The sequence below is a fragment of the Astyanax mexicanus genome, chromosome 3, assembly GCF_023375975.1.
Source record: "Astyanax mexicanus isolate ESR-SI-001 chromosome 3, AstMex3_surface, whole genome shotgun sequence".
In the NCBI taxonomy this organism is placed as follows: Eukaryota; Metazoa; Chordata; class Actinopteri; order Characiformes; family Acestrorhamphidae; genus Astyanax; species Astyanax mexicanus.
In genome coordinates this window covers 33,581,000-33,608,750 of record NC_064410.1, presented here as the reverse complement: position 1 = coordinate 33,608,750, position 27,751 = coordinate 33,581,000, and the positions used below count along the sequence as shown (strand labels likewise).

At 37.8% G+C, this 27,751-nt stretch overlaps 1 protein-coding gene across 1 annotated transcript; it reads left to right on the top strand.

The window, feature by feature from the left end:
- The first annotated feature begins 855 nt into the window (after positions 1-855).
- On the top strand, positions 856-27,435 carry slc25a32a (solute carrier family 25 member 32a). The gene is made up of 7 exons (XM_049476384.1): positions 856-1,292; positions 5,640-5,790; positions 12,912-12,997; positions 18,137-18,291; positions 20,725-20,838; positions 23,307-23,452; positions 25,330-27,435. The coding sequence occupies exons 1-7, from the start codon at positions 1,079-1,081 to the stop codon at positions 25,454-25,456; spliced, it is 993 nt and encodes a 330-aa protein (XP_049332341.1). The 5' UTR covers positions 856-1,078; the 3' UTR covers positions 25,457-27,435.
- The last annotated feature ends 316 nt before the right edge of the window (positions 27,436-27,751 follow it).

Genomic DNA, 27,751 nt, shown 5'->3' with positions numbered 1-27,751 from the left:
ACCCTGTGACGTCCAGCTAAATCTCCAGACCTGAAACACAATTGAAAACCTCTGAAATGTAATCAAGAGGAAAAAAGGGTGGTCACAAGCCAACAAACAAAGCTGAGCTGCTTAGACTTTTGCACCAGGAGTAGCATAAGGTCACCCAAAAGCAGTGTGTAAGACTGGTGGAGAGTAAGCCAAGACACACGACAGCTGTGACTAAAAAATTTGGTTATTTCACCAAATATTGATTATAAAACTAAACTTTCCTAGTTTTACATGTTAGTATTGTTGTTTCTAAATAAATATGAACTTGTTTTCTTTGCATTATTTGAGGTCTGAAAGCACTGCATCTTTTTCAATATTTTTATTTGGAATTTGGGAGAAATACTGTCCATAGGTTATAGAATAAAACAACAATGTTCATTTAACTCAAACATATCCTATAAAAAGCAAAATCAGAGATTATCACACCAAACAAATCTGTATATAAAGCTGTATATGTAAAAAACAACTTTTTCTAGTTACATAACATACTCTCCACAGCATCCGGGTTCCTCCCCCCAGCAACTGTAACTCGTGTTTATCATGTTTTTTGGGGGGGAAAAATATACTGTCGCTTTAACGTGGCCACACCCCCTGCTGGACATGACGATACGTTACTTTTTTTTCGATTTTCTCCACCTGTAATCAGGACGCCCCGCCCTCGTGTGCGGAGATTGGCTAATATTGTCAAACACAAATCCTTTTCGAGCCTTATGATTGGTTAGCAGATTATCCTCTGAGCCGTGTTTTGACAGCCAATCTTCGCGCAAGGGGCGGGGCGCTCCCCAATACGGGTGGGAGTTAAAAAAATAACAGTTCATCTCCTCCACCCTCTTGTTCCCCCTCAACAGCAGCAGCGCAGCACACAGCCAAGCGAACCCAACGCGAGCTAGGAAAATAGTTCTCCATGAGGCGGAGGTCATGCTCTCCTCAGCTCTGCGTGGCGTTTTTAGAAGGCTTATGGTCACATAAACTTTACGCCAAGCTTACAAGCCGCCCCATGCTCTGTAAATGCAGTTTTTATAGCTAGTTTCCGAGCGAGTAAACAAACATGAGCGCTATTTCGAGACAGAGACACGGAGCGACCGCAGCGGCTGCAGCCCTGCCCGGCCCTCCTCCTCCAGACTCCGGCAGTGCGCCCTTTCCAGCCCCGCTGAGCCTCCTGAAGTACATTAGACTAGAGAACCTTGCAGCGGGGCTTAGCGGGGGAGTCATCGCCACCATGGTGCTTCACCCGCTGGACCTCATCAAGATCCGCTTTGCAGGTAAGTGGAGGGAGGCTTTGGCAGCGCTGCAGGCTGGAAGCTTTCTCTGGCTGCAGTCTTGACCTACTTATGTGTTTACAGCTCGGGGAAAAACATCTATCATGGGAGTCCTATCAGCACTGGCACGCTTAGTCAGGGTCCAGAGCGCTGGGTCATAGTTTTGGATATAATTCAACGCATTCATCACTGCCTTAATGTCAGTAGAGCTGTGGATATTAATTAGACCAGGCCTCGACCTAAAATACACCATATAAATGTAGCTAAAACTGTTGTGTGATGTTTTTTGTCTGGAATAGTAAGCACTGAATCAGGATGAAGTCATGAAAATTGCACCTAAACCATAGTCTTGGACTGCAGACTTTAGTCACTATTTGATTATACCCTGTTAGCTAGCTAATCCAGCCCAAGATCAACGTTTCCTGCTTGCTGCTTTCAGATGGTCTTTTGTGGTTAAAAAAACTTGCTATCCAGACAAAAACTATGTTATTCTAAACTGTGGGTTTTAACTAACCCAGGCCTGGACCTAATAATGAGCATAGTCATGTACAGTCATGTGCTGATTTTGCAAGTTTGCCCACTGACAAAGACATGAACAGTCTATAATTTTAAGGGTAGGTTATTTTAACAGTGAGAGATAGAATATAGAAAGAAATAAACAATTTAAATGCATTTGTATTTTGCAGAGATAAATAAGTATTTGATCTTCTACCAACAATTAAAGGTGTCATTTCATAGCTTTTTTCATTCATTTTTAAATGTCTAGTTGGTCTCTAGTATTCATACTAGTGGTCTCCTGTATAAATTAATGCCATGTGAGGGTTTTTTTTTTGTGTGAAAAAGAGAGGAGCTTCAGTGATCTGATATAATGCAGCTTTAGTCCACTGGAGGTTTGGGGGAGTGGGGGGTGCGATAGGATATCGTCTCTTGCTCATGAATATTCATACATGCAAACAAATCGCCTCTGAGTGGTTAAAAACACTGTAAGGCAGCCAGACAAACAACAGTTAGATAAGTTTTAAAATAAAGAAAAACATTTTTACACTAAAAACAGTCTTTGCAATGTAATATGTTACTTTATAGCATGTGTAATGCCCTGCTAAGTACAGTTTTGCCACTGACCTAGTCTTTTGGTTTCTGTAAAACACAAAATTCACCAGAGATCCAGAGATGTAAACACACAGAGATGGGTAGTCCAGGTCCAGAAAGTAAAATCCACCCCTGAGTGGATTTTTATTTTTAACTAGTGTAAACAGAACTGTTTTAAACATACGCCTACCTATCTCAATTGTACTTTGCTAATGGTGTTCCATATACAAATTCTAACCATTTGTTCCTTAACTCTGAATTACTGGGGAAATCATGAAACACTGATATGTCATTTGCACAAATAACACAGGAACGAACTGCCATGTTGTTGCTATTGCTGTTAGCTGACAAGACATGCATATGCATATACAACTATTGTATTTCACAAAGAACAAGAAAAAAAGGGCTTTAGCAGAAGGGCACCTTTAAAAGTTATGGCTCCTACAGACCAGTTAAACAGTTCTAATCAACTTGTTATCTGCATTAAAGACTGCTATCTTAAACTGCTATCTTACAAAATCAGCAAAGGATCAAATAATTATTTTCAGCACTGTAGCTAGAACTTGCTATGTGCTGTTATTATCTAGAATGGTAATAAAATACTATTGGACTATAGTGTTTGGTATTAAACTTGGAGCATAATATTCAGTTTCTATTTGACATGGGTCTTGGACCTGGACCATATATTTGGACCATAGTCTTAGACCATACGCTTAGGGTTTTGGGTTTGGACTATAAACATACCCAATACTTTGGACCATAGTCTCTTTTAAATCAGTCTAATTCAGTTTTTCTAATTATTTAGTTTTTATTAGACCAAAGTCTTGAATCTAAATGTTGCAATCTTGTACCTTATGCCTAGGCCATAGTTTTGTATCATGGAACTGGTGGCCTGGACCATTGATTTGGAATGCTGGCTGGGATTACAGTGCTATACTATGGACAGGCTGAAGTTTAGTCCTTAGGCTTAAAACAAATTGTTGGATGTTCTTAGATCGCTCACTTGGACTATAGTTTTAAACATTATTTTTATATGTTGGGCTCAGATTATATCATCTTTACCATAGCTTTTGCATCGGACAACAGTCTTAGACTACAGTTTAGGGCCATAGTTTTAGACATATTTATGGAGTACAGTGTTATTTTATATGCTTGGCCCATATTCTATTCTAGACTGTATTTTTGGACCACAGTGTTGGACTGTAGTCTTACCCTAGAGTCTTGGACCAAAGCCTTGGACCATAATGTTGAACTGCAGTTGTGGAATGCCAAACATTTCCATTGGCTCATCCCTACTGTTCAAACCTGAACCCCAGCCTTCACAGCCAGGTTATTTGTGGTAAGGGGTTATTGTGCAATTTTTCAGAGGCATATCTGCACTGTTTATTTTGTATGGTTTGACTGGAATGTCATGCACAGGCTCGCAGGTCTTCTTAGACTGAGAAAAGTGATGCATTGACTTGTGCAAACATTATTTGCACATTAATGAAATGTATTACATCAACAGTTATTGCTAAAAGTAATTACACAGAAAGGTGCAATTTTGTTGATGTAATATATTTTGTTAATGTGGAAATACACATGTACACAGCTGGAATCAGAACTTTCAGTGCTGCACTCTTTTACTGTCTCTCACGCTCTATTAGATCAGTCCAGTGATCTTAACTGACTGTTACACATGCAATACAGTCAAACAGTATAGAAATATAGCAAATATTCTGTATGAAAGCAGTGAGGCAAATTACATAGAAATTCCTGCTAAAAATCTAATCCAGCTAGAGGCCAGCTGTTTCTGGTAGCTTGTATGGTCAAAGTGGAAAAAAGAGAAAACATGCCATGCTGGAAACCTAGCTCTTGGTCAGCTTAAAGTGTGTTGCATTTGATTTTGGTAATGCGGGTCCACGTATGTTGTCATGCTGGTCAATTAGCTTGGTCATTCTGGCCATGTTGATGAACCAACTTGATCATCTTAGTAATGGTGTCTTGATTACGCTGGTCATGCATGGTCAACCACAACCAGCTTGGTCATGTTGGTATGACCAGATGATAATGCTGGTCATGTTGGCCATGACAGCTTGGATTTGTTAGTAATAGTGCTCAACTAGTGTGATCATACTAATCATGCTACTTAACCACCCTGATAAAGCTTAGCCATACTGATTTTGACCAGCTAAACCACCATGAGGTTAAAAATAAAACTTACGATTCAAAGCTTTATCAAATGTGTTTGTTTAAATTGAGTGCGCAGCCCTTATGCCTCTGCTGTTGAGTCTCTGGCCTCAGCACTGCAGTCTGGTTACTGTTTAGATGATATAGAAATTCAGAGTTGACAATTTTTTTTTTTATAGTCAGCATTGTCAATTGTACCAACTAATTATTGCAGTCCTTGCAGCCTTGTTGCAGCTCTATTCCACCAAAAGAACATATAAGAACCATGGTGCTTTTTAGCACAACAGCCCACGTTTCCAGCAGTTTTAGTGGAAACCTCAAAACGTTGCGTCATACGTCAACATAGAGCATTGCACAATGGCGGTGAAAACAGTTTGTGCTGAAAAACCTTGTATTCTTTGGTACCCGCTGCAAACAAATGTTACTGTTTCCACAACCTACTTTTGTTGGTGGACGAACGGTTAAAAATTAGGTTCGCAAACCAGAGCAGTGGCGGTTTTCACGTCAGTGGAAAAAGTGTTAATTGATCTGATTCCTAAATTGTGGTGTGATCCAAACTGTGACTTCTGTGTACAATTACAAAAAATTAACAAGTGGACAATATGTTTATCCAATTTTTGTTTGCAGGGTTAAGCTTGTTCAGAGAAGTCATAGACTTTAAACCTACATTCTGTCTGCATGTGAGACATGCCCACTTTTGTAAATGCCCACTTCTCTGCCCTGTATTGAATGACCCTGTATATACTGACCTGTAGAATTCCTAAATTTCCAATCGCTCAATGCCATTTGCTTGGATATTTATAAACTAGTATGACTCATCTTGAGCAATACAGTATTATTACAGAAATATGTGCACCACTGTTTGAATGACATGTCTTGTTGCAGTTCTAAGTGTGAATAAGTATTCTTTCTCTAGAGAAAACTATCCTAAAAATAGGATGTTTAGATGCATTTTATTAATGAATATTATTTGACCAGAGGTGAACAAGCATTTGACTTTATGTATAGCAGCAATATATTGTTGTATATTGTTGTAATTATTTGTGTGTTGTGTGTGTTTGTGTGTGTGTGTCTCTCTCTTTCTCTCTGCAGTCAGCGACGGGCTGAAGGTCAGGCCGCAGTACGAAGGCATGATGCACTGTATGAGGAGCATCTGGCAGGTGGAGGGCATCAGGGGGCTTTACCAGGGAGTAACCCCCAACATCTGGGGTGCTGGAGCATCATGGGGGCTGTACTTCCTCTTGTAAGTATCCAAAATTCTTAGAAAGGGATTCAGGGACACTTTCCAAAGAGTGAGGATTCAAAATGCTTTAGATTTGGAAATTAAATCCCATAGGAAATTCAAAACAAGCCTGAGCACAGACTAAACAGTAAAACACAGACAGAACGAGATGGAGAGACTTTGCCTTAAAACTGCCCATCAGTGAAATAAACATTCCAGTTTACAACATTTTAAAGTTTATTTTCACATTTTCTTTATAGAATGTGTAGTACACCTCTTAACCAAACATTACTGTACAAAAATGTAAACCATGTATCTCAGCAATGAGTGTGTATTGCCTTAGATTACAGTTAAATAAACCCAAATAATCATAAATAAGTGTTCAGTAGTCAGAGTGTGCTTTTGCTCAGTAAAGTTATTAGTACTGTATGTCTAGGGTTGCAGCGGTAACCGGTTTCACGGTATACCATGGTATTAAAATGCACGGTTATCATACCGTGTGTGTTTGCTTATTACCGGTAAAACGCAAGCCAGCGGAGAAACTCACCCGCGCATGCGCAACTCTGCTCCGCTTCAGCTGCTCAGCACACAGCGGTGAGAACAGCAGAAAGAGCATCAGACTAAACAAATCTCCGTCCGACTACAAAAAGGCTAAACTAAAATCATCAGTGTGGGACTATTTCAGATACCAGCCGAACGCACCCGAGGATGGTTATCCGATTTGTAATCAACGTGGCCGTAAAGTCACAGCTAAAGGTGGACATACGTCAAACCTGTTCTCCCATATCCGAGAACACTACCCCGCTGTGCAGCGCAAAGTATGTGTTTAGTTTATAATTTTAATCTGAACCTCTTTGTAGTCGTGCACAACCCATGCGGTAAGCGCCCGCAAAAGCGCTGAGTTATCCGAAATTTGGGTACTTGGGTACAGGCGTGAAGTGCGTGCTACGATGGATTCACGTGTCCGTGTAAAGGTCCTAGCCGGACTGGATGTGAAAGACGCCATTCATTTACATGCGTTCATTTTCAAATTCTGACGTGCCTGTTTTCATGTGTTAAAACCAGACTCGGTGTGAAAGCCTTAAAATAGAAATCTCTATTGTGAGGATCATGTCAGAAATAAATCCCCTCTTTCTGCAGTATCTGGTTATATACCAACTTGGCAGTAAAACGGACGTTTACAATAGTTGTTGATCAGACACTGACCCAGGCTCAGTTTATCAGATATTAAATAATTTAAACTTAAATAACTGCAATGAATATTTTAAATGCAGGATCTTTACTTCTTAGAGGACATGTAATGTGTATAATGTATGTGTATATATATATATATATATATATATATATATATATATATACACTCTTAATGCCCTTAAGAGTAGTGGAAAAACCTGGTTTCCTTCACTTGATGGTGTACAGCTATTTTTTTAAGGAGGCATTAAAATTATAATTGTTCCAGGTTTCTACAATAAATAGTTAATTGAACAAAAAACCTTTGTTGTAAATTCTTTAAGGGTCAGTTTAATAATATATGTAACAAACTGTGATACCGTGATAACCGTGATACCGCGGTATTTTCTGAGATGGTTATCATACCGTGAAAATCTCATACCGTTGCAACCCTATGTATGTCACATAGAAGAGGACTGTAAGAAGTACACTGGTTTGGTTGAAGATTCAGTGAACTTCAGTCACTGTGTTGATTCTTTTCATTACGTGGGGATCCTTTACGTCCCAATTTTAAGTAAAAAAAAAAAAAAATCTCAGTTGCAAAACAGATCTTTAAAATGTAACTTTTTTTTCCACACTCACATCATTTAACATACAGCTTATGTAAAACTGTGTTTTAGGTGAATAGGTGTTTTTTTTTTTTTTTTTTTTTTTTTAGATAACTTTTCCATAGGAATTTTCAGAGAGTGTAATAATAAGTAGTAAAATGACAAGTAAAAATCCTGCACCTATCAATTAAGTGTGTTTTCACACCTGCCATGTTTGGTTCAGACTTTCAGATTTTTCAGTTTGGGTCTGAGCCAAAGAAGCAGGTGTGAAAGGGGCTGTGAAACACAGTCCGGACCATAAGACCAGCGTTTAATCTGACCAAAAGAGGTGGTCTTGGTCCAGATCCACTGAACCATGGTCCAGTTTGTCTGCAGTGTAAAAACACTTTTCTATACAGCTTTCAGACCAATTTCGGAGGGAGAGACAGTCTTTAAACAAGTGTTGTTGTGCCAAAATCAGTCACCCCTTGGCTTAAAGTTGTGTCACGCAGCAGTATGAACACAAATGCTTTAGACTAGGAATTCATTTATTTACTGTAACAGTAGATTAGCTCTTATTTATAAACAGAAATAAAAGGAATCTGAGGATAATCTTTTATACTCATTCTGCTGCGGGTAATCTGATTCTGACAAAGCTAGTATTTGTGACAACAGCTCATAACTCATAACTAACATGCTACAAACCAATTAATATGAAGTACAGAGAGACTCCACCCACGTTGCTGAAGATGACAGAATGTAGTAAAGTTCTTTAGTCCGCACACTGAACTGCAGTGTGAAACCAAAACTAACCGGACCAAATATATACAATGTAACAAACATAAACCATAGAGCTGACCCTTGTCCAGACTTTCCGGTGTGAAAGTGCCCTAAGCCCCATTTCTCTCACCTTCACAATATTGTGCTGCTCACTCACATGTAATTACACAATCATTAGGAGATCCTACACCTAACATTTTAGGGTTGCTGTTTTGTGGCTATTTTAAATGTTTTTAATGGATTGGTGTCCCGGTTTAAGCCTAGTCTTGGACTAGATTTGAAAAACATAGAATTGAAAAACATAAAATGCTGGGTAGAACAACTAGTATTGGCTACTGCTTGTAACTCTACACAGTTAACCTGCTTCTAAAGTTCAAACGCTATTTTAAAAGCACTGACTGGACATATTGCACAGCTCTAAGAGTTGTTGATAGAAATAGAAGTACGTGAGAATCTTTAAATATGAATAGACTGGACTGTAGAGAAGATCAATGTGTCTGTGTTTATTTCTGAGCTGTCCAGCTGTCAGAATGAGATTAACATGTACACTGTGTACACATTTAGAGCATTGCATAAAACTGTTTAGGGCACCCTGGGACTCCTTAAACCATGTTCCACCAGTTAGCAGCTATAAGCACCTCCTGAGGATATGTTCACAGTACAAGCCTCATTAATCAACTCTAATTTTTATTTTAATGATTCACACATGTAATGTAAGCGGTACTGTCCCTGAAATGTCAGGCATGCATGTGCACATTTATAGATAAATGTATATGAACAGTGGTATAAAAAAAGTTTAGGCACTCCTGATCATTTTCATTATTTTCCTTTATAAATCATTTGTTGTTCAGATCAGCAATTATAGTTAAATATATTATATTGCAGATAAACACTGTGATATTTGAGAAGTGAAATTAAGTTTACAGAATTTGTGCAATAGTTTCTATAAACTAATTTAGACAGGTGCATATATTTGGGCCCCCAACAGAAAAAAATACATCAGTATTTAGTAGAAATAACAGAAATAACTTTTGCAGAAATAACAGCCTCGAAATGCTTCCTATAGCTTCCAATGGGACTCTGGCTTGTGGTTGAAGGTATTTTGGACTATTCTTCTTTATTAAACATCTCCAGTTCTGTCAGGTTTGATGCTTTCTGAGCATTAACAGCCCACTTTAAATCACACCACAGATTTTTTTATAATATTCAGGTCTGGGGACTCAGATGATCGTTCCAGAATGCTGTATTTGTTCCTCTGCGTGAATGCTTTAGTAGTTTTTGAGCAGTGTTTCATTGTTCTCAAGAAACTGATATTGACTGAAATCCTTATGAATTTGTGCCCAAATCTATGCACCTGTCTGATTTGTCATCACGGAAAATCATAAAAATGATCACGGGTGCCCAAACTTTTTCATGCCACTATATGTTGCATTTGTTGTTTTGCTGCGCTGCTGGTGTCGTGCCCAATAATAACTCCTGCCAAAATCCCAGACTCTTGTTTTGTTTGTTGTAGAGGAAATATAATATGAATATTGTGGTTATTTGCAAACAAAAACAACAGGCATTACAAGTGTAATCTATCATGGCTATGCGGCTATGTGACACGTGTTAGTAAATGGAGTCAGAATTTGACACAACACTGGCTAATGCTGTGCTGGCTACGAACAACAGCACTAAGTGAATATGTACATGTAAAGAGACCTATGAAATCTGATCTGACTGTGAAGATTCACAGTCTAGCACCACTAGGGCTTGACAATAATGTAACATCTATCTATCTATATATTAATATATATTGAACCCGCCCGAGACCTGCACAGAGCCGGCTGCTACATGCCAGTGTCCTAATGTACAGACTTGAAACACGCATTAAATCAAACTGCAAATGTTACCCTATCTAACCAGCTACTCAACCTGTCATCAACTGTCAGTAAGTAATCCAGCTCAGTAAAAACAGGCAGCATTGCAGATAAACATGGGCTCCAAATGACCTAGCGGGCTAAGCGCTGCCACTATGATCAGGAGATCAGGTTTGAATCCTGTTCATGTAGCTTGCCATTGGCTACTGGAGCCCTGAGAGAGCACAATTGGATGGCACACAATTAGATGGTGCTCTCTCTGCACATCACTCCAAAGGGTGATGTCGATAAGCAGCAGTTCAAAAAGAGGCGTGGCTGATTTTACATGTATCAGAGGAGGCATGTGCTAGTCTTCACCCTCCTGGTGTTGGGGGAGAGTCCTATTGAGTGGGTTGGGTAATTGGCCGTGTAAATTGGGGAGAAAATAGGTAAATAAAATGTGGTTAAATATCTAAGCTCTCCTGAAGATAATATCTGGTATGTGTGAAAGCCACCAATAAACCCTTTAATTGTTTTGCAAATAAAGGTACAGTGCATTACACTATTAAATGATCCCACAGAATTGGTCTATGCAATTTACAGCTTTTGTCACATATATTCAAGCAGATGTCAGTGCATGATTACGTACATGACAGGGCTTGGCATTTACATATACAGTTCATGACAATATCCAAATGATATGGTATCAACCATAAACAAGCAATATATCCAAACCTTCTGAAAAGAGAATTTATTGATTTCCACAAAGCAGTATAGGACTATAAGAAGTAGAGTTGAGTATCGCCAATTCGCAATTCACATTCCAAATCAAATGCATCCTTGATTTGATTCGATATTGAATAATTTAGGGATATTTTACCTACAATTAGTGCTGGACGATATGGCCAAAATTTATATCACGATATATTACTTTTACTATTATATTATTTAAATAAAAAATGGTCAAAATAAACCAATGATCACTTTTAATTGCTTATAGCAAAAATAAAAACATGACATCTCTGTCAAACACAAGCCTATAACCTATATACAGTACAAGCCAAAGGTTTGGACACACCTTCTTATTCAATGCATCATGAAATGAAAGTCATGAAAATGAAGAAAACGCATTGAATAAGAAGGTATGTCCAAACTTTTGGCCTGTACTGTACATATTACCAATATAAATAACTTTACACTTACAACAGGGGCAAAGCTTATTATTCTTCTGTAAACAAATTTAATAGATCAAAACAAAAGTGCTTCAACCAGGATAAGGAAAAAAAGCCTTCATATACATAAAAGGAACATGATATCACAGTCAAATAAGCAAACCTATAGGCTTTTATAACTATAAATAACTTAGATACAACATAAACTACTAAAGTGTTTCAGCCAGAATAAGGAAATTTAGGAGATTTTAAAAGGAGATTTTAGATGCTGACCGAAGCGCGGCCGAGTTTCAGCGCGAGAGATTTTCAGCGCGAGAGATTTTAGATGCTGACTGGAGCGCGGCCGAGTTTCAGCGCGAGAGATTTTAGGGGCCGACCGGAGCGCGGCCGAGTTTCAGTGCGAGAGATTTTAGGGGCCGACCGGAGCGCGGCCGAGTTTCAGTGCGAGAGATTTTAGATGCTGACCGGAGCGCGGCCGAGTTTCAGCGCGAGAGATTTTAGATGCTGACCGGAGCGCGGCCGAGTTTCAGTGCGAGAGATTTTAGGCGCCGACCGGAGCGCGGCCGAGTTTCAGTGCGAGAGATTTTAGATGCTGACCGGAGCGCGGCCTAGTTTCAGCGCGAGAGATTTTAGATGCTGACCGGAGCGCGGCGGAGTTTCAGGGCGAGAGATTTTAGATGCTGACCGGAGCGCGGCCTAGTTTCAGCGCGAGAGATTTTAGGGGCCGACCGGAGCGACCGAGCCGTGTTTCTGTAAATAATACATATGGATATGACACAAAAATGATATCACCGTTATTGAAACATTTCTTATCGCGATAAATACCGTTATCGAATTATTGTCCAGGCCTACCTACAATTACAGATTTTGTTTCGGTATAAAAGGAGATTTTCAGGGAAGTAATGCTGTAATTGTACTAAAAAAAATACTCAACCTTGTCAGTAACAAACTTACAAGTTTTCATTGGTCAGCTTCACCCAAAAGCGTAAATGGAATCCACCAATTACAGTGGAGAATCTATTGACTGAAATGCAAATGCAGCAGTCAGACAGGGTGAGAGGCAGAATCTTTTCTATTTCATTCTATTTTCATAGACTCATAACTCCAACTGTGAGTCACATGCTGTCTCAGGATTGCAGTTAGTAGATAAACTAAAGGAGAGCGAGTTTGGCATGCCGGGTTAAAGTTCCACCTTGGGTTTATAGAAATCAATATCAGATCTTTTAAATAAAGATCGATTAGAATCATATAATCATTGATTCTAAACCCACCCCTAATAAGAAGATAGCAATACATTTTGATGTATGTTGGAAATATTAAAATAGAGACGTTTGGCTGCAAAGAAAAGAGGTATGTTTGAAGGAAAAGGGTCCAGAGTTCCATGAAAAGAACAACTTTCCAACTGTGAAGCACAGGGATGGATCAGTCATGCTTTAAGCTTGTGTTGCAGCCAGTGGCGGAACATTTCACTGGTGAAGGGGAAGAAAAGCCTGAAAGAAAACATCACTCTGTCTGTAAAAAAAAAAAAATAGAAGCTGAAGATGAAAAGAGCATATGCCTCTATTCATGTACGTGTGTGTGTTTCTGTTTTGCAGTTATAATGCAATTAAATCATACACCCAAGAGGGTCGACAGTCAGAGCTGAGTGCGCTGGAGCACCTGGTGTCTGCAGCTGAAGCAGGTCAGTATGTGACAGGCAGTGGGTCCATCTGTGACTCTAACATCTCTAAACACACCAAAAGCAATAGCTCAATACATCAGTTACTCACACAGTGAGGCTGTTCTTATAGTCAGGCAAGTTATTCAAGACTTTATGATGTTGAACAAAAAGATAACAAAGTAATTTTAAAAAATCATGGCTTTTTATCTGCAGGGCTGTATGACTTTTCTGTCTTACTGATGTATTATAGCCATTTTTCTACGCAGAATTAGTGTTTCATCGGCCATATGCACTTAATATAATGGATTGACTGTGTTGGTAGGTTCCTCAGAAGTATTTCACTGGAGCTATGAGGCTAACACTGAATCCTGACGGCAACTAGTGTAAGCACACAATCCATAATAATGAGTAAATTTGTCTTCAACAACTACAAAAATAGCTTTGTTTTTGCTAGGCAAACATTAAAACAAACACTGGACTTGGACTATAACCACATTCATCAATACACACCTAAAATCTTCATTTTGTTGCATGAAAAATCAGTCAAAAGTAGGGTTTCAGTTACCGTATTTTTCGGACTATAAGGCGCACCGTATTATAAGGCGCACGATGAGTGAACGGTCTATTTTTAGTGTTAGTCCATACACAAGGCGCACTGGATTATAAGGCGCACTAAATGAAACTTTATTTATATCAGTAACAATAACTCTGAGCAATAAATCCTTCACAATATCTGTGAAAAATAACAACATCTCTGAGCAATAAATCAACAAGCACAGCAAGTACGTATTACTCCGCGACGCTCCTGACAACGGTAGCCGCAACGCTCCGACAGACCATAATATTATGTTGAAGCACAGCAAGTACCGCATTACTCCGCGAGGCTTCTGACTATAATAGCGTGTTGTGCCGAATTCGGTGAATAAAACGGTTTTAAAACAGAGATAAAGATTGGATAAGTTTCATTTCTGGATGAAGTGATTTCCAGCGCTGTTTGGATATAACTGTGGATTACAGGAGACTGGATTGATGGATTCTCTTTAGTCTGGACGCGTTTTGAAGGTAGGACCTGTGGCTGAGCGCGGGTGTGTGTTCGGGGGGTGGCGGCAGTGACCGGAGGTTACCCCAGGACAAAAGGAGAGCCTTTTATTACTGGAAACATGCGCTCTGACGCAGCTTTAATTCATGAAACATACATCCTACAGTAAAAGCACAGTTCTGGAATCCGGAGAGCCAGACGGTTTGAATGGTTTATGACATGACCGCATTCGATGAAATATGGACGAACGATAAACGCAAATATGAGAGTTATGAATTATTAAAATCATAACCAAGGCATATTTCGCCCTAAATGTTTATTTTCTGAAAGGATATTCCGCTAAATAGGCTAAATAGCTCAAAAGCAGAGATTCTAAGCTTTAAAATGGTACGTATATTGGATGTCTATATTGAACCTGTAACTGTTCATAACTATTCAGAAACACAGCCAGTTATGAAATATTAAATATTTCTGGCCCGCCGGTGGGCCAGCGCGTGTTAAGAGGTTAACTTTACTTAGAAGTGGGCGCTAAAAAGAAACAGTTTGTGCTATTACCCCAGAACGGGTGGAAAGGAAAGTTTACCGGCACCTTGTTCTGGCCACGGAGCTACAGTGGAAACTAGCTACCCTGAACCACAGCCGAGAGGCAGTACGGCAGTCAAAGGTAACCGCGCGCTAGCCCAAGAGGGGGATCTTTTTCTGGCGTGGGTGAGGAATTCTGCACAACAGAGCGCTGTGTACCACATAAAAATCGAGGTCAGTAAACACAAGCAAAATCCATACACAAGGCGCACTGCATTATAAGGCGCAATGACGATTTTTGGGAAAAAATAAGTATTTTAAGTGCGCCTTATAGCCCGAAAAATACGGTATATGAAAATGCACATTATTGTTATTATAATGTTGATATTTGCTAATTACGTGTTAAAACATCAGAGAAAAAGGCAGAGAGAAACAAAAGTATTTTTCTTCTGTTCTTTTTAACACAATAATACTAGAAATCAGCAGCATAAGATTTTTTTGGATGCCCTCCATATGATTTGATTAAAATAGTATGGTTAGAGCTAAGATAACAGGAGTTGCAAATGGACAGTGAGCAGGAACGTGACACCCCCACAAATGAAGGGAACCAAAGAGCCAGTGTTTATTTGATGATTGAAGGTATAAGCTGATGGGTCTGTAGCTTGTTTGTGTTTTAACTTGACCCGCAGTCTGTATGTTGTCAGTGTAGACATCCGTACAGCTTTCCAGAAGAAGAAGAACGTGGCATGGGAGGTGGTAGTCAGTCAGTCAGTCAGTCTTCTGTTCTCAGTGGTCCCACAGTGATTAAGATTAAGACATTCCTTAAAAGTGGAGCAAACTAATTTTTTTTTTTTGAAAATTCCTTTCCTACATTTGCTAAAAATTAGTGTTTGAGTTCTGTTTTGTTTGTATTTGACAATAAAGCAAACAATTTCTGCTGCCCTCTTACCCTTGCCTCCTGCAACCTACTTAATCCCAGGGTAGCTGATATGCTTCTATAAATCTATCTACATAATGACTTTTAATAAGGTAAAACAGTTTTCATTCACAAAAGGTCCTGCTTTGTTTTGCTTTTCTGGAAGCTAGAATAAAATTTATGTTTTCTAAAACAGTCCTAAACCAATTCATTTGTATTTTGAGTAGGCCACAGGCCGATAATACTCCCTTCTAGCAGGTAATGCTAATCCTGCTAGCTGGGGTTAGCAGTAGGCTGCAGGCCGATAATACCTCCCTCTGAATGGGGAAATAGCTGTCTATTAGTGGCTAATGCTAATGCTACTACAGCCCTGGAGCTGGAGAACTAAACTGAAACTCCTGAATAACGCTGCACTTTGGCAGAGTGGCTTTACTGCTCCTTAATGCCTGACTGATAAAATTCATACATAAGACGCACTGGATTAAATGGTGCACTGACGATTTTAGGGAAAATGAAAGGATTTTAGCCAGCCCCGGTTAGCATCGTTAACCAGCTGCAGTTAGCAGCACTAGGGGAGCAACCCAGGGTGCTAGCAGTGCTTGCTGGTCCCACGTAGCTTGTTTTAACACGGTAAACGTGTAGACTACAGTCAGACATACTCACCTCTGAACGATAAAAGAGCTAGCCCTGCGTTTAGCGGCTAATGCCGCTGCCCTCAGCCTCAGTGCTAGAGAAACTCCACTGAAACTCCTGTATAACGATGTACTTCAGTGGAGTGTCTTTACACACATGCATACACTAAAATCTCTGGCATTTATTAAAATAAATATTCAGCTACTCAAATGCAAGTCAATGGCCATTATGAGGGCTGCAGAAGGAGTCTATATGTTAAACATGTAAAATGTGTTGCTAAAATACTAAATGAAGTAAATTCATTTTTAATTAATACAACACTCGCTCCCAATTTGCAGGTAAAATCTGAACATATCGGGGCGCCGAGTGGTCCAGCGGTCTAAGGCGCTGCCACTATGAGCAGGAGGTCGCAGGTTCGAACCCCAGCTCATGCAGCTTTGCCATCAAGCTGCTGGCGTCAGAGGGAGCAAAATTGGCCCCAAAATTGGCCCTGCTCCCTCTGGGTGGGTAGATGGCGCTCTCTCCCCACATCACTCCCAGGGTAATGTCTGCAGCACAGGGCGTCTGTGAGCTGATGTACCAGAGCCGAGCCGCTGTGCTTTCCTCCAAGCGCGCTGGCTGCTCGGCAATGCTGCATCAGCAGCAGCTCGAAAAGAAGCGGTGGCTGGCTTCACATGTATCGGAGGAAGCATGTGTTAGTCTTCACCCTCCTGGTGTGTTGTGGCATTACTAGTGATAGGGGGAGTCCTAATGAGTGGGTTGGGTAATTGGCCGTGTAAATTGGGGAGAAAAATGGGAAAAAATTAGAAATAAAAAAAAAAAAAAAAAAAAAAATCTGAACATATCAGCTGATTGGTCTGTTTGTTTATATTTTGACTCAACCAGCAGGCTTTATGTTTCCACTATAGACACCTGAAGGCTTTGCAAAGCATTGTGATGATAAATGCTCTTGCTGTTTAGGACAAAGTGAAAGGGCCTTTGGCGTAAAATACACTTTTATCAATTATTATCAATTAGCATGCTGCTAACTGCATAGCCTAATCATCACACACTCTCCTGTGTGAATTATTGAGTAGTCTATCATATACATATTTGTGTGATTTCTGCCAATGCACAATTTACTGATATCTATAAACATGGCTACATCCATGCAAAACTAGGCCTCGATCTTGTTTTTCTGACTCTATGTCTGTATGCCCATGCTGGGTGTCCAGGTCAACATGCCCAGAGCAGTATAAACAAGTTTAGACCAGCATGGAATTCTTTTGTGCTTGAATATTAAATGCTTGTATACACTGATCTCTTTTTAAAGGTTGTGCAATAGTCACATTGCGGGCAGTGCAGTATAATGTAAGGCAAATTTTATTAATTGGTTTATTTGCTGTCTAATGCAAAAGAAAAATCTACACTGTTCTCATTTCTCATGTTATTTTACTACCAGAGACCCACTATAATTTTATTTGGATTCAATATTGGATGCACAGAGTACATTAAATAATATCACAACATGTTGGGTTGTTGACAGAAAAGAAAACTGCTTCAATGTCAGTTTTTTTCAATAACGCATAGTCCTGTTTTTTTTTTTTGGAGGAAAGTGTATGAATATTTAGACATGCAGTTATCTCAACTGCTAACTGATGAACTATAAGCTTTTATTATGTGTTAGCAACATTAGCCTTGTAGCTCCAGTGTAATAAATATAGAAGCAAAGACCAAGTGTTGGCTTTTTGGGTGATTTAGTAATAAGGGGAAATTGTTTACAATGGATTTTTTTAATCAATTGTGATCATGCTGACAGATGATATATATTTATCAGTGTATTAGGCTTATTCTATTGGTTTCTTAAAAACTATAATAGTAGCACATAAGTTGTGATCTTGACTGACACGCACACACACACACACACACACACACACACACACACACGCACACACACACACACACACATGTAGCACAGTGTCAGTGGGCTTTAGGTTGAGCTCTATGGAGTGTTGGTGTGTAAGGTGGCCATGTGTTAGACTCCCTGTTCCATGTTCCCCTGCGTTTCCAGGCATTCTGACGCTTTGCCTGACCAACCCAGTCTGGGTGACAAAGACCCGGCTGGTGCTGCAGTACAATGCAGAGCCGGACGGAAAGCAGTACAAGGGAATGCTGGACGCCCTCGTGAAAATATACCGTCACGAGGGTATCCCGGGATTATACAGGGTACATCTACAGATTTCAAACAAACCTCCACTACTCTCTTTCTGTCCTGTCTCTTCCTGTAGAGCAGTGGTTCTAAACTCCACGCATGGAGACGCTCAGCTTCAGACTAGTTCAACTGTTCCCTACCACAACATATGTGAAAAGTTCATTAAGGGCTTCATATTCTGTGCTTATAAATCCCTTCTTTTATAGATATCCTCACTGACCTTTTTTATCAAAGTACAAATTTATCAAATTTGTGTTTCATTCAAAGGCTAAAAATGCGTGCTCAACAATTCCTACATAGCAACCGCAGTTTAGCCCCACCCATTTATACTGTAGTTCTAAAGAGTGTTTCAGGTTTTTTTGAACAAGGCACAGTTAGAGGACAACCAAAATCAGAACAGAATAGCTTTACAAGTACAGTCACAAAAACAGTCTGATTAATTTTAAGGGTTAAATATAGGTTGTGTAAAATTGTGTTATTATGACCATATTGAAACATGAAGTTTTTTAAATGCCATTAGTTGGCCTTAAGTTCACTTGCCTCTTAGTTAATTACTTTGTAAAAATATTGTATAAAAGCATTATTAAGCTACTGTGTTATCATCATTTCAGTACCATAAATAGTCCTAAAATGATAACCAAATGCATTGCATTTTGGGGAAATGTATTGTCTAAAATAAAGTGGTTAGTGTGATAAATCTATATTTGAATGTATAGTTAGTTAATATCTCATAAATTATTACGTCTAGAAACTTTTTGGAAGAACCTCTAGATGACAATTAAATTAAAACTACTAACAGAATGCTGATAGGCTTATTTCCCTTCACTAAAATATTCTGAGACACTTTCCCAATATGCACTGCAGATACCAGCTTATTACTGTACTGAATTTATTGCTATTCAAATGTACATTGTTTATATAAACTGAGATTTACAGTTTGTTTACAGTGCAGTTTGATAAGCTATAACTATTTGCAATTAGACTATTTATAAAATTTGCTATCTGCTAACTGGGTCTGAACACCTACAGAACAGAAGGTCATTTGGAGTGTTTCCAGATATTACAATATTTCAGGGTATTTTTGCAATAATATTCTTGGAGATATGACAAAACACTAATAAAATATTTTTGGGAATTTCTAGAATATTGAAATGCAGCAAAATAATTTTTAACATTTTATTTCATGCCAGTTTCAGACTTTCAGTAGAGATAAAAAGCTGTACACTTTTATTTATTCTTTGAATAATAGAAACTTACCACAAGGTTGATTTTGTATAAAAACTTATAATAATGTACAAAAATAAATAGTAAAGCATAAAATAAGGTATTGTAGCAAGGAGATCTACCAAATACTAAAGTGCAGAATGTGTAGTGTATATACAGTTGCAAGAAAAAGTATGTGAACCCTTTTGGATTACTTGGATTTCTGCATAAATTGGTCATTAAATGTGTTCTGATCTTCATCTATGTCACAACTATAGACAAACACAATCTTGCAACTGGTTGATATGATATAATTCTGATATTGATATTAACAGTATAAAAGCCACTGCCCATGATGTTGTCATGCACTGATAGCTAAAATATTCTATCACAATATTTAAATACATTTTACGATATTTTACTGTATTTATCATATTTTGACATGCAGACAAAAAGCATTAGCCGTGTCAAATTCTGCTATTCTGCTATTTAAATAGTCTTTTATGCATATAATTTTTTTTTTTTTTTTTATAAAAAAAGAGTTTTTTCAGTTTCTGTAATGAAATGTACAGTTGGTTCAGTGTTTTGATGATATGCTTGATGTACTGATTGGGTTAAATTTGACATGATACGATAAAATATATCAATACGTTGTCCAGCTCTAGCTGCAAATAAAAATAATTACACAAAAATACCCTTAAGCTTCACAGTAAATAACAAATCAAATATAAAATATCAAGTACCAGAATTCTCATATCCGTGAACTCCTGGTTGAAACCGTGTCAGGCTACGGGTCTCCATAACTGGAGCTGAGAACCACTGTTGTAGCGAGTCAAATCAACCGTTTAGTCTAATTCTACTGCCTTCTGTTCTTCTTGTCTAATGATTTCCTCCAGTCTTTTATTCTGTAAATCTGTAATTTTCCCCCTTCACCACTAGAGGTCATCTATGTACTTCACTACACCAAATCAGCAGCTTGTTTTAATGTAAATGTTTTGTTAACTTGTTTATGATGTACTACTTAGAAAAATTAAATAAATAAACTCTTAATTTTATTAAAATGTTATTATTTGGATAAGATGTGGTGATGTGATGATACCATAACTATGTAAAGTGTTTATAATGTGTCTATTTAAAGTACCATATAAATACTATGCTTAGTTTAAATGTTTATAGGTAGTTTTATTACTGTTGTTTGTATGTTTTTGTTCAGGAAGCTCATTCTATCGTATTCGTCACTTTAGGGCTTTTTACCAGGACTTTTCGGGACAACCCAGGCTGCACTGCAGTTCATGACCTATGAAGCTTTGAAGAGGGAACAGAACAAATATAAGAAGATGCATTCAGAGGCACTGCTGGTGAGGATCTCAACTTTCCACATCTGTCTATAATTTAACCTGCTTATGAAACATCCGGTCCATTCAGGTCTAACGGATGTGTGATGATTCAGATCAGGGACCGGATTCTCCAACGCCATTCAGGACTGCTGTGTCTTCTGAACCTCAGCCGTGACTACACAGTATTATGACCACCTCCTTGTTTCTAGAGTCATTGTCTATCTTTTCATCTTTACTGAGCATTTGGGCTGCAACTTATGACTATTTTAGTAGTCGACTTATCTGCTGATTATTTGTTTGTTTAGTCAATTAGTCATGTTCATTTTTTGTCATGCCTTTTGTGTGTACTTCCTACTGGAGAAAGCAGCTAAACATTTAAGCTCCAAAAACAATTTTGCAGTACATTTCAATAGTTTGATGTACCAGTACATACTAGTGCATCTCAAAATATTGCAATATCAAGAAAAAGTTATATTATTCCAGTAATTCAGGTTAAAATGTGAAAATCATATATTATATTGATGTATCTCACACATTGTGATATATTTTAAGCATTTATTCTTTTGTTGTTGATGAATATAGCTACAGCTAATGAAAACCCAAAAGTCAATATTTTAGAAAATTAGAATATTATAAGACCAATTGGTACTTTTGGAAGTGTGGGCAGTGTGCCAAGTCCTGCTGGAAAATGAAATCCGCATCTCCATAAAAGACTTGACATAATACAGTGGACCAACAACAGCAGATGACATGTCTCTCCAAACCATCACTGACCATCAGTAAATATTCATTTCATTTGAAAAATCAAGGGACCAGAGCTTGAGGTCTAGTGTGAAGTTTCCACAATCAGTAATTGTTTGGAGAGACATGTCATCTGCTGGTGTTGATCCACTGTGTTCCATCAAGTCCAAAATCAGTGCATTTTTTCCCCAGAAAATCCTACAGCACTTCATGCTTCCCTCTGCTCTGACTATTATAAAGACAATGGAAAAACAAAGCCATGGTGCATTGAATTGGAAAGTTTAGGTATAGGATAGATGTATCCAGTAATGTTGTTGCGCTTGCAGTACATTGCATAAACAGTGATTCAGACGTGGGAGAATAATTGGTTTATTTATTTGGCTGTTTAAAAGTTGAGAATACATCATCGTATTTGGTTTGGGTAATTCCAAGTGTGTGATCTAACCTGGAATATCCCAAACTGTGTGTGATGTCTCTGAAAGATCAGCGGAGGTATTTCCTCGGACTTTCCCTCAACAGTCATTGTGGTGAGATTCAGAGTGTTTAAACTGGGACTGTTCACAAACATGATGTTTCATAATTTCACTTTTAAATGCTATAACAAGAATGAATAGTCGGTTTTGACTGACGTTGATTTAGATTGAACTGTGTGTATTAAAATAACAACCAGAACAATTTGAGCATCATTCAGAAGTTGTTCTTCACAGCTTTGCCAAAACAAATTCATTTTTCATTATTTTATACAGTCAGTTTCAAATGGACTTGTTAATTTGCATCAGTCATGTCAAGAAATCACTGTTATTTTATTCTGTGTAGTTTCTGCATCACGTAGAAGGAGTGCCCACATATTGGTTCTAGGTGATTATGTTCTAAAAAAAAAAAAAACTAAAAAATACAGATTTTTAATACTACTAAAAATCAAACTACATATGACAAGGAAATGGTTCAATACTAGGTTTACATGTAAAAAAGTTTGCATTTTGAAAATCGTGTTAAAACTGTAATTCGAATTAACTGAGCTAATCGTAATTAAATAAATATGCAACTATGAGTTTTAAGCATGTATCTTTGCTTTAAAACTCATATTAGCACATTTTTAATCCAAGCAATTAAGTATTATCAACTCAATGGAGCTTATTTGCTCTTTTGCCATTTTTTATTATTTGGCTCACTTGGCCAGGTTAAAACTTCTTGACTATTTGAATATTTACATGTCTATTTTTAACATGCGAGTCAGATCATATTTGTGTAATTTTAAATGATCCTTCAGAACAAATCATCAAACTATCCATCTTCAGAAGTATGGAGTTTTATGGGGTTATTTTTTATTTGTTATACATTATACAATAATAACTATTAACTGCTATTAAATGAATGATTTACGATAATAAGTGATAAAATGAAACATCTTAGTTTCATTTACTTTGCAATTTCGTTTGTATTGACAGGTCTGCACTGTTAACTTTATTCTGTTTGGGTTTCAGAAGGTGACAAAACCAGTAAAACCAGACTGCACACTCACATACAACAGTAACTTATCAAACTCAAATCATCATAATGGTCTTGATTAAAAGTTTAGAATCTTTCCACTTAATTCCTTTGCATCAATGATCACTGACAGAGAAGTAATTCCTAAAAAATTACAGCATGCTCCTACTATCACCATGAATACTGACATATCTTTCTGAAGTATTGAGTTTTTATTTGGATTAGTTTAAAAAGTCTTTATGTCTCTCTCCTTCCCTCAGTCTCCACTGGAATATATCGTGATGGCAGCCGTCTCTAAAATAGCTGCTGTTGCAGCGACTTACCCGTACCAGGTGGTGCGAGCGCGACTTCAGGACCAGCACAACAATTACAGTGGCATAGCGGACGTCATCAGGAGGACGTGGAGGTACACAGCAGCACATCTGGCACAGCTTTACCACACAGTTAGCTCTGATTACACCAGGCGCGGTTTTACCAGTAATTTACCCTCATTAGCCATTAGCACGGCTGTAATTTCACCCGCCTTTTTGTTTAGAGACACATCAGAGAAGAAACACATGTGACCAATTTTATTTTTTAAAGTAGCACAGTGTTTATTTAAATGAACATCAAAGCTAATGTGGCTAACAAACATTAAATGCATATGTATACCAATTAGCACTGTGCTTGCCTGAATTTTGTTAAGACTTTATTATATGTTAATACAAAACAGCATGTCATAAATACAATTTGAACAGAACCAGTATTACATGGGGGAACATTGGGATGTTTTCTACTTGAGACTTTAAATATTAGTAGGCATATACCATATTATAAGGTGCACTATCCATAAATGTCTATTTTCATACATGCGGCACATTTTTTAAGAGACACTATAAGGAACTTCTAATTCAGCAGGTCTTGGCCCTGGGTGGTGGTGGGGGTAGGTTAACTAAGTTAAGTAAAGCTAACGTTACAAAACTGTATTAAAAAAAGTCAAAAGAGAGCTGGATGTTAATCTACACAGATTTCTCTCCTGAAAACTTTTTATTTGGGTGAGGCTGGCGCATTAGGCTGGAGCAATAGCGGCTAACCGCTAGCAGGAATCTTCAGTGTTTACCAGGGCAATGTAAACTAGCGGTTCGTCCCACATAGCTTGTTTTAACACGATAAACGTGCAGGCTACAGTCCGATATACTCACCTCTGAACGGCAAAAGAGCTAGCACAGTTAGCGGTTAATGCTAATGCTGTTCCAGCCTTTAAGTCAGAGGTTTCTTTGCTGTTTTTACAAATGGAGGTTTAATAGACATTAAACTAAACCAAAAAAAAATTCAACCACTTAAGCTTCATCATTTTATCATTATGTGGATATCCAACAGCATTTAAAACATTTTAAACAAACAAAATATTGTATTAATTTATACAAATAATTCTTACACCGCTAACATAAATATTATTTAATTTTGCTAAACCAAGGCTGATTATTTTATTTACATTTAAATTTAGTCTTATTTTAAAGTGATACCGTTTTATTTTAATGTAGTAAATAAAATAAATATATAGTTTCTATTAATATTTTTCGGAAACAATTATAAGAATTGTTATAATAAGAATTGTTATAATAAGAAACACATTTTTGCAAAATAATGCAAAACATTGTTTATTATCATTACTTTGGCAATATTGCACAGTAGGGCTGCAACTAATGCTATTTTTGTAGCTAACTAATCTGTCGATTATTTGTTTGATTAGTCGCAATAATTTTTTTTTTCAAGATAAACGTTTAGGCCCTAAAACCAGTTTTGCAGTACATTATGATAGTTTGACGTACCTATATTAAACAAAAAATTACAAAGTATGTTATAAGAAACATTCACACAGGCTGGATGTTATTTTCAGGAGATTCTAGAATACTTGTATGTATTTTTGTTTTCTTAATTTCCTACTTTTTTCCAAGGAGAAACCTCCCTGAAATTATTGTTTGTCTTTAAGAAAATAAAGTTTTTTTTTTTTATAAAGTCTGTAGTTACTATAAAATATAACCTAATTTTAATGAAGAGGACAGAGTACAGTATCTTCCCAACACTTCTCTATCACACTGTACGACGCATCGACAATGAAATTTCACGTCTACTATTTTTTTATAGATTATGCCGACTAATCGTTGCAGCCCTATCGCACTGCCCTACTATGTCATTTTGTTTATTATGATTGGTTCTTCAGGTGTTTCAAGCAATTATGAGATTTTAAAATGTAACATTGTGCCTTTTATGAATCACCTTTTGTGTGTGTGTGTTTTACAGCAATGAAGGAGTTGAAGGTTTTTACAAAGGCATGGTGCCAAACCTGGTGCGAGTCATTCCAGCCTGCTGCATCACCTTCCTCGTCTATGAGAACGTTTCACGCTTTCTTCTGGGACAGTACCACTGAACCTCACACACAGCAGCACAGCCAAAAACTACACAGCACAGCAACACAACAGTACAGCGGAGTGTCGGTGAGAATCCTCACAGTGCAGCGTTTAATTACCCTGATGTTTAGCATGTGCGCACAAGCGAAAAGTGCATGCACTGGAGGAGAGAGCTGGGTAGCTTTTTTCTTTCACTGCTAGCTTAACTTTACTCTCAACTATAAAGGGACATTCAGGTCATTAATAGCGTTGGAGAGGTGTACCCAGTTTCCATGTTGTCTCACACATTTGTGAATAATTGTGTAGAATATAGAATACACAGAGAATGTACTGTGTAAATATGTTTTAGGGGGAATTAAACGATCAGGTTGTTTCGGAATACTGTATAGACCTAAAGCCATGCTATGATGCAATAGAGAAAAACAGTGGTGCACTGAACTTGGATTCAGGTGTGTGGGTTATTGTGGGGGAGAACCACACACAATGTCATTTTTACCCATAATTCTATACATCACTGCTTAAAATGAAAAATATATAAACTTTTTTTGAGCTCTGCGAGTTTATAAATAATAAAAAAAACTTTAAAACTGTGCTCTATTACATAAAACAAGAAGTATTTCAAACATCATGGGAGTGTGTTTTAATCAAATAAATATACCATCAAATTAGATACTTATCTTCAGGGGTATCTGCTGTTAGACCATGTGTATGTTAGTTTGTGCCCCACTCTCCCATAGATAATTTTCACATGGATAAAATGTTATACCAACACAATTTTACTTGAATAAATTGTATATAGGTGGACTTGATGCATACATTTGAATTAAGTCATTTCAGTGCATCACGTTTCTCTGTGTGCTGCAACTCGTCACCAAATTGTTATGTGAACACCGTGCTTCTGTATACAAGTGGTGTCCTCACACTATATGTTTTATGTCTTTGTATCATGGCCACTGTGTCTTTTTGCATTGTGTGTATTCTAAAACAAGGCAAGCATAAGCAGCCGGAAAGCCTGGACAGTCTGTGTGTGCTGCATTTAGGAATTGGAGGTTGAACCCGTTGACCTCCTGAGGATGAAAGGAGTGAATTTCCTCACTCTAAAGCTGGACCATGAATTGACTCACTGAGCACGCTCAGTGAAATGGCAAAAAAAGCTGAAGGCTGAAGTGACATCAAGGAATGGACAGGTTTTATACAAACCAAATGTGTCTGGATTACGCACAAGTCGAAAACAGGAGTGTTTTAACCCTGAGAAGTCTAGTGTTTTTCAATGTCATTTCAGTGCAGTGTGAATTACATGTATATTTAGTTTACTTTCTGTTTGGAGTTGACCTCTACAATTCTAAACAAACAGAAAATATAAAGGATGGTTTCTCTAATGCAACTCTGGAATCTTTGGCCAAATGTTTAATTTTGTTTGGTTTCTGCCAAAAAAAAGGTGCATCCCAAGAGTAAAATCCACACTTTCCACAAAATGTATCTGCTTGTTTTAATAAAGTTATATGTATAAGTATATATAAGTAAGAAACCTTCAACTACACTTATGTTATTTTATGTTATTACTTTTCCTACAGTGGATGAAAGCTGTGACTTCTAAAGGTTAAAACTAAAATGGGTGAATGAATGTGTCGGTTGTGTTGGGATGGGAAAGAGGATCCTTTCTCTATAAAAACTTTATAATTGTATTTTTAGTGGAAAGCAACGTTCGCCGAGTCCCTTACCCCACTCTACTACTTCTTTATTGGCATAACATAGTTATGATGTATAGATGTGTGTGCTTCTTCTATACACACCATACTAATCCAGTGTGTATTTTAATCTGTTGGCTTAATGTGTGTGTATGTGTGTAAGTAAGGTGTCTGCCAGCCATATTGGCTCCGATCACAGTTCGTCAGATTAAACTTTGTGTCTTGAACAATGCAAAAATCAAACTCAGGAGAACTGCTAAATATAATGATACATGTAATTTTTACACAGTTAATAAAAGAGTAAAAGGCAATTACTGTTGTGAGTCTTTCTGTTGAGTTCCTTAAGTTATTATAAAATACCACATTTTCTTTAAAGTATGTTTGTTTTAAAGTGCATAATTCACAAACATCCCACTCTGTAACAACTCACTTCAGGGAAATAGCACCAAGGGCTTCCTCTAACCCGACCTCAACTACAACCATATACAGCTCTTAAAAAAAAGACTTTCTTTGATTTTACCAAATTGAAAAACTCTGGAATATAATCAAGAGGAAGATGGATGATTACAAGCCATCAAACCAAGCTGAACTGCTTCAATTTTTGCACCAGGAGTGCAGGCATAAAAA

What these genes read in the sequence shown, in the direction of transcription:
- slc25a32a (XM_049476384.1), top strand. Translation starts at nt 1,079, where the DNA reads ATGAGCGCTATTTCGAGACAGAGACACGGAGCGACCGCAGCGGCTGCA. An exon ending in CATCAAGATCCGCTTTGCAG is followed by an intron (nt 1,293 to 5,639) that starts GTAAGTGGAGGG and finishes TTCTCTCTGCAG; the next exon opens with TCAGCGACGGGCTGAAGGTC. An exon ending in TGCATTCAGAGGCACTGCTG is followed by an intron (nt 20,839 to 23,306) that starts GTGAGGATCTCA and finishes TCCTTCCCTCAG; the next exon opens with TCTCCACTGGAATATATCGT.